Genomic DNA, 16,648 nt, shown 5'->3' with positions numbered 1-16,648 from the left:
GGGGATTGGAGTTAAAAAAAGAAGCGCACCTTAGAGAAGGAGTGGAAGAAGCCAGAGAGATCGGTTAGCCTACCTTCTTCATCCAAAAGGATGAAAGGAGAAAGACTCAAAGCTGAGAAAAGATCCCTAAAATTGATTGGGCCGTGGCTACATCCTCAAAAAAGTTGTCCATGTCTTTAGAAGACTCCAGCATGCTAAGAGACCCATTAGAATAAAAGGCAGATGGGTTCTTGAGGCACACCTTGGAGGCGGCGGCAGGAGGTTTGAAACCAGTGATAGCTGGGACATGTACCGCCCGCTCTTTTGATCTGGCTGCAACAAATTGAGGAACAGCTGAGGAATAAAGTACCAACTGATGAGATCTTGGCTAATATGTCTCTGGTGCATGGAACAGCAGCCTTCTTAGCGGACTCCTCAACTGACTCAGTAAGGTTGGCGGCTAGGGTGGCAGGCCTGTCGAATGCAGCGAGACGCGCCCTGTGGCTAAAAGGGTGTCCGGGTGACTTGCCCTTCAAAGAATAGACTCTGTTCCATCCTGTGTGACGGTCAGTTCCTCTTTGGGCAGAAACTAGAGGATATTTTTGGAAAAGGCAGACGATAGAAAGAAGGGATTTCCCCGTTTCCCAGGTGAGACCAAGAAACTCTTTTTTTCGGAGAAGGAAACTTAATAGAGGTCGACCCCCGGGGGAAACGGAAGAGCTGGGACTTTAAGGACAAAAGAGAGTCTGGTTATATGTTTAAAGGGCCCTCTACATTATCAAAGTCCTCCCAATGACGTCAGGTCAGAGGTAGGGGGAAGGCTCTCTCTCTTCCTCCCTGCCTGAGTCAACATCTCCCCCTGTGGTTGGGTACTGAATGTTATCAGAGACGGCTTAAGGATAGATTTCTTCCATCCACCCTGCAGATCCTTGTGTTAACACCTCGCAGGAAGTCTCAGGAAGAACAACTAGCCCTGGAGATGGAGCAGCACAATTTTGGAAAAGTTTTTTCCAAGTCACCACCTGACAGCGCCCTGGTGGACGTCCTTCTCATCTGCAGTGGGACAGGAAACCACGAGCGTTCAAAAGGATCCTCCCCCCTACCATCCCTCAGTGTTTTTCCTGTCCCACTGCGGATAGGAACGACGAGAGGAATATCCGACCGTTCCATGCAGATGGTCAGGATAGGGGGGCCCAGCCTTTTCCCTTCCTACCTGGACAGATCTGCAGCTGACACCCGACAGAGGGTCCCTCAGCTATTCCGGTGTAGCGCTGCTCCCGGATGTAGAGTCGCTTCCTCCTGACGGGGGCTCTCGAATCTGGACACCACCACCGCCTCTGGGAGCCCACTGAGCCCACAAGCGGCTCACCGACAGTTGCCGCGCCTTCCCCCGCCTGTAACTCGGGAGTCGCCATGCCCGGAGTCAGAGGCATGTAGCAACAGGCGTGCGACATAGACCGAGGGCGCCGCAGCAGTGGCCCCCCCCTTCCAGACGCGCAGACCGGGGCGCGCATCACAGAAGGGGTGCGTTACTTCTGGCAGGAGCAGGGCGGGGGGGGGGCGCGTCATCAGCGGGGACGCGTCACTTCCAGGTCGCGTCATCGGCCGGGGACGCTTCCCTTCCGGTCGCATCGCCGAAAAAGCCCGCTGACAGCGACCGCCCGGTACCACAAACCGCAGCGGCATAGGCCCACCAGGAAAGTGGGCAGGCATCCGTAGGAACGGATCAACAGCGCAGCAAGGTGGTACGCAGGCTCTGCTCCAGGGCGCCAGGGAGGAGACCCGTCACCACTTACAGGTCTGTGTCTCCACAGTGGCCAACACAGCAGCGATCTTCACCATTACCAATGGAGGACCAGGCTAAGACTGAGACGGGAGCAGAGAGCCAGGGTCACGTGAGTAACCTCTGAAGAGGTCACTGCAGAGCCCATGATGTTAGACCCCACAGAACCCGTATTTTATATGTTCTAGGGGGGAGCCTCCACCTCTGAGAGAAAGGACCCTAAGCGGAAGGATAAGAAGTGTCCGGTTTGCTCTAAGAAGCTAAAGGACACGTGGCAAAAGACCCTCTGTGGCGCATGTGCAAAGCGTATTGTGGGGGAGGAGCAGGCTACTTTCATGTCTAACATGAGAGCGATAATCAGAGAGGAAGTACAGGCCTCGGTATCCGGTCTAGCCACTTCTCAAACCCCTCAGGCGAATCCCCAGTTATCCAGGAAGAGACAGAGGGAATCGGATACGTCGTCTGAAGACATTCTGTCCGAGTCAGATGCAGAGGAGGAGGAGATCAGAGAGCACCCGGAAAGGGGAAGGAAATATCTGTTTTCGTCTGGGGATACAGACAAACTATTGGGGGCGGTACGGCAAACTATGCAGATCGAGGAACCCCATCCTTCCCTCTCAATTCAGGACAAAATGTTTGGAGGGTTGCGCTCCCAGACTTAATGGTCTTCCCAGTAAATACCCACATACGGGCAATGATACTGGCGGAATGGGAGGAGGCAGAAAAAAGGTTAACTATCCCCAGAGACGTTAGCTTGCGTCTGCTGTTTGACCCAGAAGAGGTCAAAGTCTGGGAGGAGGTCCCCAAGATAGACGTCCCCGTAGAAAAGGTGTCAAAGGAGACGGCAATTCCGTTCGAGGATTCCTCAAGCTTGAAGGAACCCCTAGATCGGAAGGCAGATGGGCTCCTAAAAAGGGCCTGGGAAAGCTCAGCAGCGATCATAAAAATGAATATAGCTGCAGCATCAGTAGCACGCTCCATGCATCTATGGATAGATGACCTGGAGGAGCATCTGTCAGATAGAACCCCGAGGGAACCCATTCTGAAGTCCCTCCCTTTACTTAAGTTAGCTACTGGGTTTTTGGCCGACGCCTCGGCAGAATCGGTTAGGTTCACGGCCAGGAGCCAGACCTTGTCCAACACAGCCAGAAGGGCTATCTGGCTTAAAAGTTGGGGGGCGACATGCAATCAAAAAATAAATTGTGCTCAATTCCCTTCTCGGGGGGCAGGGTCTTCGGGCCCGTGCTCGATGACATCCTGGAAAAAGCATCAGATGAAAAAAAGGGGTTCCCTGAAGAGAAGTGTAAGAGATACCAGCCCTTTCGTAGACCCCGTTACAACCAGAGAACGGACTACAGGGGAAGGGCAAGTCGGATCGATGGAGCTACCCCAAAGGAGGCGAGGATAGAAATAGGAACAGAGATCATCTTTTCCGGCCCTGGGTCCAGCTCCCGAAAAAAATGACGCCACCAGAGTAGGGGGGCGATTGCTCAAGTTTGCGGGAGAATGGCAGAAAATTACCTCCACCCCCTGGGTACTACAGATCATTTCTCAGGGGTACAAGATAGAATTCAACTCCCTGCCCCCGAACAGGTTTTTAGTCACCAATTCGCGTCTCAGTTCCGCTTCCCCATGTGGTTGGACATTCAGAATCTGCTACTCATGGGAGAGATTACTCCGGTTCCCACCCAGGAAGAAAGCAGAGGACAGTACTCAAGCCTCTTCGCAATAAAAAAACCCTCGGGGGAAAACAGAACCATAATAAACCTCAAACCCCTAAACAAATGGGTAACATACAGACGCTTCAAAATGGAATCAATAAGATCTACGATTCCACTCCTGGGGAAAGGAGCAGTAATGTGCACGTTAGATCTAAAAAACGCGTATTATCATGTCCCTATCCACCCGGATCACCAAAAGTACCTCAGATTCGCGGTCGAAAGGGACGGCACGATTTATCATTATCAGTTTCGCTGCCTGCCCTTCGGCCTTGCGTCAGCCCTGAGAGTGTTCACAAAGATAATGATAGAGGTAGTAGCCTACTTAAGGGACCGGAACATCTTGGTGGTCCCGTATCTAGACGACTTCCTAATTATAGCCGATTCGGCAGCCCAGCTCAGGACCGACTATCAGTCCTTGATCTCCACGCTGCAGAGTTTAGGATGGATCGTAAATTGGTCAAAGTCAGATCTTGTACCCAAGCCCAAAATAAAATTCTTGGGGGTCATGCTAGACTCAGAAAGAAGAATGTCTTATCTACCAACCGAAAAGCAGACCATGATGCCGAAGAAGATCCGGCAATTCTCAAAGAATCGGGTATCGATCAGGGACGCAATTAGAGTCCTGGGGCTGATGACTTCATGCATTTCCTGTGTCAGATGGAGTCAGTTCCACTCCCGCGACCTGCAACGCACAGTCCTAGCGTCCTGGGACAGAAGGCAGAGCTCACTGGACAGTAAGATACTGTTGACCCCCCGAGCCAGAAGATCGCTATTGTGGTGGACCATTCCGAGAAACCTAAAGAGGGGTGTCTCATGGGTTCAGTCTCCGGAGGTTGTAGTAACAACGGACGCGGGTCTATTCGGCTGGGGCAGACATGTCGCAGGGAGGTACTACCAGGGGCGATGGAGTCCGGAGAACAGCAACAGGTCCTCCAATGTCAGAGAATTACATGCAGTCTGGAAAGTACTGCTCGTCGCCGGGTCTCACGTGAAGAACAAACACTTCAAAATTATGTCAGACAATACCACAACAGTGGCCTTTCTCCATCACCAGGGCGGACCAAGACACCCAGCACTTCAGGGCTTAGCGGATCAGATTTTCAGATGGGCAGAAAAGGAGGTCCTTTCAATCTCAGCCGTGCATTTGGAGGGCTCCTGGAACCAGATCGCAGACTTCCTCAGCAGGAAAAGGATAACTGCGACAGACTGGGAGCTCAACGACGAAGTGTTCAGCAGCCTGTGCGATCGTTGGGGACAACCGACAATAGACCTGTTCGCGGAAAAATGGAATGCAAAGCTCAGGACCTTCTACTCCCTGAACCCCCTGGGAGATCCGGCGGGAATAGATGCCCTATCACAATCCTGGAGCCGGGGCCTGTTGTACACCTTCCCGCCCCTAGCCCTCATTTCACGGGTCCTCAGAAAAATCTGCGAGGACAGAGCCAGGGTCATACTGGTGGTTCCCTACTGGCCAAGAAGAAGTTGGTTTCCCCTACTCAGGAAATTAGCGGACGAGGAACCCATTCTCCTGCCAAGAAGAGAAGACCTCCTCCATCAGGGCCCGGTCCTACATCAAAGACCGGAGGCTTTCCAGTCGTCAGCCTGGATCCTGAACGGCAGGTCCTAAGAGCAAGGGGTCTATCGGACGAAGTCATTTCTACATTACAAGCCAGTAGGAAACCCGTGACCGCGGCGATATATAACAAGATCTGGAAGAAGTTCTGCAGCTTTTGTGGAGAGGCGATAGTCGGAACTGACCAGCCCAACATCCTGAAGATACTTGATTTCTTGCAGGAAGGGTTCAGAAAGGGCCTTAGGCCCAGCACTCTGAGAGTGCAGATAGTAGCCTTGAGCGTGTTCTATGACACAGCTCTATCATCACACCCTTGGGTAGCACGGTTCTCGAGAGCGGTGAAAAGGCTTAAACCCCTAATTAGGAAGAGCATACCACCCTGGTACCTTAACTTAGTCCTCAATACGCTATGCAAGCAGCCATATCAGCTAGGGGCAGAGATAAATATCGGTAATCTCTCTCTCAAAACAGCCTTTCTAGTGGCAGTCACCTCAGCCAAAAGGTTAGGAGAACTGCAGGCCTTATCAACCCAAGACCCCTATTTACAGGTGTTTAGTGACCGTTCAGTTCTAAGACTCGACCCAGCTTTCCTGCCCAAAGTTATCTCAGACTCTGACATGAACCAGGAAGTAGTACTCCATTCCTTTTTCCAGTCTCCCAAGAATAGCAGGGATAAGACCTACCGTAATTTGGACGTAAGGGAAACTGTACTCAGGTACCTGGACGCAACCAGACCCTGGAGGCAGGATAGCAACCTCTTCGTCCAATACAGAGGCCCCAACAAGGGGAAGAAGGCGTCAAAATCAACAATAGCAAGGTGGATTAGATCCACTATTAGCATAGCATACAGATCACAGGGTCAGATTCCCTCGGGGAACCTTAGAGCCCACTCAACCAGGGCCATGGCCGCTTCATGGGCAGAAAGGGGGGGAGCCTCGGCAGAACAGATCTGCAGGGCAGCGTCTTGGACCAGTCTTGGTAATTTCTCCAAGCACTATAAACTAGACATAGCATCCACACAGCTTACTTTTGGGAGAAAGGTACTCCACGCAGTGATCCCGTCCTAGGACCAATATACTTTGGTACTACTCCAGGGTGCTGTCAGGTGGTGACCTGGAAAACGGTAATTAGACCTACCGGTAATTGTGTTTCCAGGAATCCATCCTGACAGCACTGTTAGATCCCTCCCGATTAATACTTTCCATACAACTGTGATGTAACATGTGTATGTAGAATGTTGGTTTAAATAAAGACTATGTTTGCATCCATCCAGATGTGTTACTTTGTGAGATCACTGAGGGATGGTAGGGGGAGGATCCTTTTGAACTCTCGTGGTTTCCTGTCCCACTGCGGATGAGAAGGACGTCCTCCAGGGTGTTGTCAGGATGGATTCCTGGAAACACAATTACCGGTAGGTCTAATTACCGTGTTTTTTGTTTTTTTTTTTTGTTTTTTTTTTTTAATCAGGAAGTTAGAAGGGTTAAAAGTTGACCAGCGATTTCCATTTTTACAACACCATTTTTTTTTTTTTTTTTTTTTAAGGGACCACATCACATTTGAAGTCACTTTGAGGGGTCTATATGATAGAAAATACCCAAAATTGACACCATTATAAAAACTGCACCTCTCAAGGTGTTCAGAACCACATTCAATGAGTTTATTAACCCTTCAGGTGCTTCTCAGGAGTTTCTGGAATGTTTAAAAAAAAAAAATTAACTTTTTTTTTTTCACAAAAAATGTACTTCAGATCCAATTTGTTTAATTTTACCAAGGGTAACAGGAGAAATTGGACCCCAAAAGTTGTAAAATTTGTCCTGAGTACGCTGATACCCCATATATGCAGGTAAACCACTGTTTGGGCGCATGGCAGAGCTTGGAAGGGAAGGTGCACCGTTTGACTTTTCAATGCAAAATTGGCTGGAATTGAGATCGGACACCATGTCGCGTTTGGAGAACCCCTGATGCGCCTAAACAGTGGAAACCATCCAAGTCTAACTCCAACCCCAACTCCAACACACCCTAATCCCAACCCTAACCACAACACACCCCTAACCCTAACCTCAACTCTAATCCCATCAGTAATCCAAACCCTAACTTTGACCCCTAACCCTAATGGGAAAATGGAAATAAGTACATTTTATTATTTTTCCCTAACTAAGGGGGTGATAACGGGGGGGGTTTGATTTACTATTTATAGCGAGTTTTTAGATTTGGCAGCTGTCACACACTAAAAGACGCTTTTTATTGCAAAAAATAGTTTTTGCATCACCACATTTTGAAAGCTATAATTCTTCCATATTTTGGCCCACAGAGTCATGTGAGGTTTTGCTTTTTGTGGAACGAGTTGACGTTTTTATTGGTACCATTTTCGGGCACATGACATTTTTTGATCGCTTTTTATTTTGAATTTCTTTTGTGTGGGGGGGGGGGTGTTTATACCATTCCGCATGTGGTAAAACTGATAAGACAGTTTTATTCTTTGGGTCAGTGCGATGACAGTGATAGCTCATTTGTATCTTTTTTTTTTTTTTTTTTTTTTTTTATGTATTGGTGCTTTTATACAATAAAAACTATTTTATATAAAAAATTATTTTTGCATCACTTTATTCTGAGAGCTAGAGCTATAACTTTATTTTTTTGCTGATGTCGCTATATGGGGGCTTGATTTTTGCTGGACTAGATGACGTTTTCAGCAGTACCACGTTTATATCCGTCTTTTTGATTGCATGTTATTCCACTTTTTGTTCAGCGGTATGATAAAGCATTGTTTTGTTTTTTTTTGCCTTTTTATATGGGGTTAACTAGTGGGACCGTCTTATAGGTCAGGTTGTTACGGACGCGGCGATACTAAATATGTGTACTTTTATTGTTTAGATGTATTTTTATTTGAATATTTATTGATGGAATAATTCATTTTTTTAAATTATTTTTAAATTGTAAAAAAAATAAAATTTTCTTATTTCTATCTTTTACACTTTGTCCCACTATGGGACACTCATTTTGTGCAGGCTGATCGCTTCTATAGCACGCAGATCTGCATGCTATAGAAGCTGTCAGCGCTGCATGCATTTTACACTGACCTGAGAGACTTCCTGGTCATCGCTGCGCATGGCAGGAAGTCTCTAAGGTCTGGAGACCCAGATGTCGACATGACGACATCGAGTCTCCATGGCAGCAATCGGGACCTGCGTCATGCCGCGGGGTCTCCGATCCAAAGGCAGAGGGGCTGTTAGCCCCCCTGCCGGCACCGGAACGCTGCGTTCTTGTTTGATCACAGTGTTCCGGGGGTTTAAGTTCCAGCAGAGGTCTGTGACCACTCCTGGCACTTAATGCCAGGATCGTGTGTGCGGCCGATCGCTAATGACGTACTATTCCGTCCGTGGGAGTTAAGTCCCAGGTCACATGGACGGAATAGTACGTCTAATGGCAGAAGAGGGGCAGAGCTGTAATTCCTAAACCCTTATTTCAACTGGGAGGTGAATATCCTCAAATTAAAGCAGAGAATCTGCATTTTAAGCCCATTTTGGTTTTGTGTCACTGTCCAAATATTTCTGGATCTAAACAGAGTGTACCCACAGACTGGTTGAAAGTCCTTCGTACTTTAGACATGTCTAAACTGTAAGTGATCCCTCTCTAAACAGCAGTAACTCATTGTATAAGTAATCACTTAGTCTTCAACTTTTGATAGATCCAAGAGTTTGGTCTACAAGGATTCACTTTAATCAGTACAGAATTTTTCATTTCCAGGTAACTCTAAGCTACGGTGGTCCTGAAAAGAAAAGGAATGTCATTCATGTAGCTGGGTACTTTAACCTGGAACAAGATCCTACTCGGTAATTCAAGTCCCGTTCTATAATGTAGTCACGTACACTTTGTTAATGTGCGTATTTAATGTATCCTCTTTCCTGCAGGTTCAAATCTGTCCATTGTATGTTGCATCCCGACACAAGCTGGTGTCCTTACAAGAAGAGAAGCTGATATCCCCTTTAGGCCATGTTCACACGTTCAGTATTTTACCTCAGTATTTGTAAGACAAAATGAGGAATGGAAAAGTCAGAGTAGAAGTATAATAGAAACAGTTGCACCACTTCTGTGTTTGTCACCCATTCCTGATTTTGGCTTACAAATACTGAGGTAAAAAACTCATCAAATATTGAACATGTGAACGTTCCTTAAGAAGTGATCCGTAGCCTGGACAATTGTTTTTCTTCCTCTGTGAAATGAAAGACTACTTCAGAAGATTCTGGATTACATTTTTCTTGACCCATGCTCCCAGGAAAGAGAAGACACGCTCCATGTCTTAGCATTTTCTCAACTTCTTAGAGAAACACAATGCTTAAACGGGTTGTGCCACGAACACAATTACATTTAAATCAATAAATCAAGGAAAATTAAATAGTTCCACAATTGGTTGTGTTTAAAAAATATTGCTGTACGATGAAGCTTATAAATGTGCCCCTGCTCTAACTAGCTGTGCTGTACCATGTAGAGATGCTGTGGCTGTTAGTCACGCATATTCAACGTCTGGCAACGGGAGAAAGCATAAGTGAATATACTGATGCCATGGGTAAGGATTCTTTCAGCTGTTTCTATGTGAGTTTACTCATTTTCCTGCCTGCTTAGTTTGTCAAAGGAGCGAGCGTATCTGCTGTTTCATTGATACTAATCTAAGGCCGGTTTCATATTTGCGGTTGTGCCCGCAGCGTTTCGTCCGCATGCATCATGTGTACCTATGTTTAACATGGATTAAACAGCCAATGAGCAAGATCAGTACAATAGTAGAACCACCAATGACCCTCATAATGGAAATAATCAGCTGATCACATACGCCATGATAATAGGACAGTCGCAAAACAAGCCAAGGATTGTGAGGAAACCTCAAAAACAGGACCAAACAGTGCACAAATCACTATAAAAATAGATTTGATTAAATAGACAAATGTACAGAGACAGGAGGGTAGTGAGCAGAAAGTGCAATAAATCCACATCACATGAGATGTAAAGGAAGGTGCAAAGACTAATAATATAAATGTACTTTCAAAATCAAATGAATAAGCCGAGGAGGAACAAAAGAAATAGAGCCAGCCAAAGTACATGGTGTACGCATAGACATGCGTTCGTCTGCGGATGCGTACTCATGCGTCGTTTCTAGGAGTGCGGCGTGGCGTGACAAACGCAACATGTTGCAATTTGGGGGGCGTCAAATATCCGCGGCCATACGCATGCGGATGCTTGCGGACGGAGTGTGTCAAAACACATTACAGTCTATGCGAACGCAGGCGTACGCAAGCACATGCGTACACTTTGCGTCTGTATACGCAATAATTTACATGGACACGCCCATTCGCCGGGAAAATAGCACTTACCAATCGTCTGCTGCGTACTCAACCGCAACTGTGAACCTAGCCTTAATAAATGTTATTGTGGTGCTGATAAGAGGCGGCCAGGGACTGTGCTGGGCTAATCTCATCTCCAGCTATGGTCCCTGGTCTCACCTACGAAGTATGTTATCTCTGCAATACCATAGTGTCAGAGTATAATTTACCTGGCTGCAACCATGCACTCTAACAAATGGACATTGTCCAAAGTTCAGACCCCTTTTAACCTCTTTCCGACATCAGGTGAAATAGTACGCTGAGGTCTGACACCCTCCCTTTGATGTGGGCTCCAGTGCTGATCCCACATCTTTTTTGGCACGTCAGCTGTTTTTAGCAGCTCACATGTGCCTCTAACAGTGGCGGGTAGAATCGTAATCCACCCGCGGCTATTAACCCGTAAATGCCTCTGTTAAACTGACAGCGGCATTTAACGCGCTTCTGGCGTGCCGGAAATCCTGCCCATCGGTGGCCGTATCACATGACTGTGGGTCGTCGATGGGTTGGCATGACAACCAGAGGTCTCAATAAGACTTCTATGGTCACTGCCGGATTTCTATGAGCGCCACAATTTTATTTTATTTTTTTTAACAAACTTTGGAATATTTTTTTCACTACTTAGATAAATTAGGACCTAGACATGTTTAGTGTCTATGAACTCGTAATGACCTGGAAAATCATAATGGCAGGTCAGTTTTAGCATTTATTGAACATAGTAAAAAAGCAAAACAAAAAACAATTGTAGAATTGCTACTTTTTTGCAATTTCACCACACTTGGAATTTTTTTTCCGTTTTCCAGTACATGATGTGTTAAAACCTATGGTCTTGTTCAAAAGTACAACTCGTCTCGCAAAAAACAAGCCCTCACATAGTCATATTGACCGAAAAATAAAAAATATATGGTCACATCTAGGAAGAAAGAGAGCAAAAAACAAACACAAAAATGACAGTGTTAACCTATGCTTACTTCTAGATGGAGCATATGGCAGCAAGGATTGTCTTTATGTTCAACTCTTCATGAGCTACTTTTGACTTTGAATATTTTTTATCATGAGATGAATAGATGTGATAAAATCAGTAACATACTTTGAGGCCTTTTAAGGCTGCTTTCCTTAAATGTCGCACTATTTTATGGCATCCTATTGTTAGAGGCTGTTCCCATTATAATGTTTTGTGACCTGATCTATAATGAATATAGCTGGCGGTCCAGAAAAAACGGTCCCATTCAGGCTCCTGGGGGCCCACAGCACAATCCCAACCACCAAGTTGATATGTCGTCCTATAGGGAAATACTGTCTTCGTGTGTTCTGGGTATGGCTCTATTGCACTCGTTTTCCCTTGTACTAAGCTTTGGATGATATTTTGTATATAATTGTTTGTATTGTAATTTATTACATTTGGACATCTGTACAGCATTCACTGTTAATAAAATGTGCATTTTTTTTGAATTGTCAATTTTTTTCCATTTATTAAAATTTTTAATTTTACATTTGCTGATAGCAAGACTAGATCACCATGCTCCTACATAATAGCACCAACATTGCTGTACGCTCTCCACCTACAACAGTGTTCTCAGACTAATGGCTCTTAAAGGGAATCTGTCACCCCTTTTTTTAGATATTATATAATGATATCATTCAATTGTGTGTCACATAAGGATTCTCTTAGTACTTTTGCTTCCCCCTGACCCCGCACCTTTCATGCATAAATACCTTGTTTATATCGGTTCAGATGTATGTAAACTGCCACGGTCCAGTCCGATGGGCGGGGCTTATTCAACTGCTCCCCCCCCCTCCCTGTCTTGCTCTACACAAATGCATAGAGCAAGACAGGGAGGGGGGAGCAGGTGAATAAGCCCCGCCCATCGGACTGGACCGTGGCAGTTTACATACATCTGAACCAATATAAACAAGGTATTCATGCATGAAAGGTGCGGGGTCAGGGGGAAGCAAAAGTACTAAGAGAATCCTTATGTGACACACAATTGAATAATGCCATTATATGATATCTCAAAAAAGGGGTGACCGATTCCCTTTAAAGTGTAACCAGGGTAAAAATCCTATCACTGCCAGGTGATGCTAAAGGTAAGAACCATGACTCAGTCTTATTGAATTTTTAATACCCAGTGTAGCTGTATATCATCCCTGATACTACTGTGATATTTAGCCAGAGCCTTGCGCAAAGGGGTGGTCCGAAGACAAGGTAATTTTCATACTTAATCCCTATCTTTTTTTTTTTTGTCATAATCTAAACTATTTTCTAATATACTTGCTAACTACACTATCTGACTCTTATCCTTTTTTTCCCTACTTTATTTTTGATGCTTGGTTTGAGAATCCATTGAAATAAAAACAGAAAAAAACGATTGCTAGTTCAAAATAATGAACAAGGATAAGTTTATTAGATAAAAAAGGGGATAATAGCAGAGTATGGGGAAGGGACATTAACATGTGTCACGTGATAAACTGTACAAGACTGGGTCGCATACAATATGGGGACGGCTGCATCTATCATGATATATATCCTAAAAATGCTGACATTAAATGGTAAATGTGGTCAGTTCTGTACTTAATATTCCCTATCCTGGTATATATGGTCCCCCTCAACCTGGTAAGAATGGCCTCCTTAGCCCTATCCTGGTCCCCCTCATCTCTATCCTGCTATGCATGACTCCTTCATCCCTACCGTGGCTGGTATGCGGGGCCCCTCATCCCTATCCTACTCTGCAGGGATCCCATCTCCTTCCAGATATGCATGACCCCATCCTTTTCCTGGAATGATTGGCCACCATCCCCATCCTGGTATGCATGACCCCCTCTTCCCTATGCTACTATTCAGGGACCCCCCATCTCCTCCCTAATATGCATGGCCCCATCAGAAAAACATTAAGAAAAACATAAACCGTCTTGTTCCGGTTTCAGCAGCTGCCTTATGCTTGTAAGGAGCGCATGGCAGGGATGTCATGCGCTGCTTACAAGCTGAGGACAGCTGCCGGAATACTCACTGCACTTAATGCCGGGATTATGTGCATGGAGGGCAATGAATATTCATTGCTCTTTAACCCCTATCTGCCATCCGAAGTACTATTCCATCCATGTGACCTGGGACTTAATTCCCATGGACGGAATAGTACGTCATGCCTTTTAATGCGATACTGCGACTTAAGTTGCGGTGATTGCATTAAAATTACGATGCCATCTTACCTGTAGGAAGATGGTGCCGGCATCCGGAGCTGTGTCCCCGCCCACCCGATCGCTGTGATTGGCTGTTCAATTCTGTAGTCATGTAACAGATTGCTACTTCTACCTTACAAATGTAACAGGATATTCAGCAAAGAACAAGAAATCGATAGAATATCAGAATCTTCCTTCAACCATAAGACCAGTGCCACACGATGAGTCTTCGTGTTCCCAAGCTGCCCAAAGTATGGACAATGGAGGATGATGAAAATGAACTAACAATGTCAGTGAAAAAGGAATCTGCTGCAGACCCAGACTTTGAGCCTTCTACATCTAATCCACATCTGTTCAGTCAAGCTGATCTGAGTGACTTGGTTAGAGATTTGAAATTGTCAGAGGCAGGCAGAATTATTGGAATCAAGGCTACAAGAACAGAATCTCTTTTATTATCAGGAACAAGAGTTTGTTTTTTGCAGTCGTCAAGACTTTAATCAATTTTTCAACCATGTCGACAGTTTAACCTTTTGCAACGATGTCTTGGGGTTGTTTGGTGCTCTTGGATGCGAACATGACAAGAAGGAATGGCAACTGTTTATTGTCTCATCAGTTTTAAGTCTGAAGGCTGTTTTACTACACAACGGAAATATCTATCTAAATGCAAAAGAAAAGGGATGGCACTCGCTGTCCTTAAAATTCAAACTTTATTGCAGCATAAAAGTTTTCAGCAGGGGAGCAATGTGAACAAGGAACGGATTACTGTTTCGCTATGCCGCATTTCCACGGGTCCTAATGGCGGTGAGTGCCATCCCTTTTCTCTTGCATTTGGACATTGTATGCTTCCCTTCTGGATTGAGCACCCGTCCCTTTATGAGGCAAAAGCATTATTTTGTGTGTACAGGATTCCTGGTCTGAACAGGTACCTGGTGACTGCAGCTGTGCGGATGTACTTTGCTTTTTTTTTTGTTGGAAATATCTATCCTTCTATACCTATTGGACATGCTGTACACATGAAACGTATGAGAATGTGGAGTTACTGTTGACCCACATTAGTTATAGAAATTATAACTTCAACATATGTTGTGATCTAAAAGTTGTTGCACATCTTCTTGGACTGCAGCTTGGATATACCAAGTATTATTTGTGAGTGGGAAAGTCATGCACGAGAAATGCACTATTTCAGAAAGGACTGGCCACTCCGCGAAAACCTGGTTTCTGGACAGACGAATGTTAAACAATCCTCTCGTTGATCCAGCAAAGATCAACTTTACAACAAGATCTCCTTTACATCTCAAACTTGGGCTTATGAAGAATTTTGGCAAAGCAATGAACAAAGAATCGGAAGCCTTTTCTTGCGACAGAAATTTCCAAGAATAAGTGATGCAAAGATTAAAGAAGGTATTTTTATTGGATATAATGAATGACAGTAGCTTTGGTCTTTTGCAAGGTGCTGAACAAGTGGCATGGAGAGCCTTTAACCTCTTCCCGACCAGTGACATAGCGTATGTGTCATGAAAGTCGGTGCCAATCTGACCAATGACACATATGCTGTGTTATGACTTGAAAGCCCCCCTGCGGGTTGGGCGACCCCCAGGTTCGGGGGGGTGGCTTCACCCCCCCCATGTCTGCGATCGCTCTGATTGGCTGTTTCACTTTTAACAGTCAATCAGAGCGATAGTAATATTTCATCAAATTTGATGAAATATTACAATCCAGCCATGGCCGATGCTGCAGTAGCATCGGACATGGCTGGAGACACCAATCCGACCCCCTCCTCCACCGGGTAACGGGGGCGATCTGCCGCCGCAGTCATTACCTGCTCCCCCGCCTTCCGATCATCTCTCTTCCCCCCCCCGGTACCTCCTGACTCCCCGTGTCGCTTTCGGTGTCCCTCCTGCATGGGCGCCTCCATCTTCCAAAATAGCGGGCGCATGCACAGTGCGTCCGTCGAATCTTCCAAACGGCAGATTCCATTCATTCATTTTGATCACTGTGATAAACTCTCACAGTGATCAAAATAAAAAAAATTGTAAATCACTGCCCCCCTTATCACCCCCATAGGTAGGCACAAATGAGAAAATATTTTTATTTTTCCATTAGGGCTGGAATTAGGGTTAGGGGTGTGTTGGGGTCAGACTTGTGGTTAGGGTTGGAATTAGGGTTAGGGGTGTGTTGGAGTTAGGGTTATGGTTCGGATTAGGGTTGGAGTTAGAATTGAGGGGTTTCCACTGTTTAGACACATCAGGGGGTCTCCAAACGCGACATGGTGCCACCATTGATTCCAGCCAATTGTGTGTTCAAAAAGTCAAACGGTGCTCCCTCCCTTCCAAGCCCAGACGTGTGCCCAAACAGTGGTTTACTCCAACATATGGGGTATCAGTGCACTCAGGAATAATTGCACAACAACTTTGGGGGTCTAATTTCTCCTGTTACCCTTGGAAAAATAAAAATTGGGGGCTAAAAAATTATTTTTGTGGAAAAAAAATGATTTTTTATTTTCACGTCTTATAAACTTCTATGAAGCACTTGGGAGTTCAAAGTGCTCACCACACATCTAGATAAGCTCCTTGGGGGGTCTAGTTTCCAAAATGGGGTCATTTGTGGGGGTTTAGTCACATCATGGGCTCTGCAAACGTAACATGATGCCCGCAGACCATTCCATCATGTCGGCATTTCAAAACATCACTACTTCCCTTCCAAGCCCCGACGTGTGCCCAGTGTTCCCCCTCCACATTTGGAGTACCAGCATACTCAGGACAAACTGGACAACAATCTTTGACGTCCAATTTATCCTGTTACCCTTGTGAACCTGTTACCTTTATTTTCACGGCTTCGCATTATAAACTTCTGTGAAGCACCTGGGCGTTCTAAGTGCTCACTATGCATCTAGATAAGTTCCTTAAGGGGTCTGGTTTCCAAAATGGGGTCATTTGTGGGGGATCTCCCTAAGTTTAGGCACACAGGGGCTCTCCAAACATGACATGGTGTCCGCTAACGATTGGAGCTAATTTTCCTTTCAAAAAGTCAAATGGCGCTCCTT

The 16,648-nt window shown here is 45.6% G+C and overlaps 1 protein-coding gene across 1 annotated transcript in view; it reads left to right on the top strand.

Moving 5' to 3' along the window:
- Positions 1–11,880, top strand: part of RFNG (RFNG O-fucosylpeptide 3-beta-N-acetylglucosaminyltransferase) — a 46,050-nt gene extending 34,170 nt beyond the window's left edge. The window contains exons 8-9 of the mRNA XM_073588135.1: positions 8,804–8,889; positions 8,968–11,880. Of these exons, the coding sequence (XP_073444236.1) occupies positions 8,804–8,889; positions 8,968–9,034 (153 nt within the window). The 3' untranslated portion in view covers positions 9,035–11,880. The remainder of the gene's footprint in view (positions 1–8,803; positions 8,890–8,967) is intronic.
- Positions 11,881–16,648: the final 4,768 nt, after the last annotated feature.

This window comes from Dendrobates tinctorius, unplaced genomic scaffold (assembly GCF_039654945.1).
Source record: "Dendrobates tinctorius isolate UK_male_01 unplaced genomic scaffold, ASM3965494v1 ptg000103l, whole genome shotgun sequence".
Taxonomy (NCBI): Eukaryota; Metazoa; Chordata; class Amphibia; order Anura; family Dendrobatidae; genus Dendrobates; species Dendrobates tinctorius.
The sequence above is the reverse complement of the archived record's forward strand: the minus strand, read 5'-3'. Positions and strand labels throughout refer to the sequence as shown.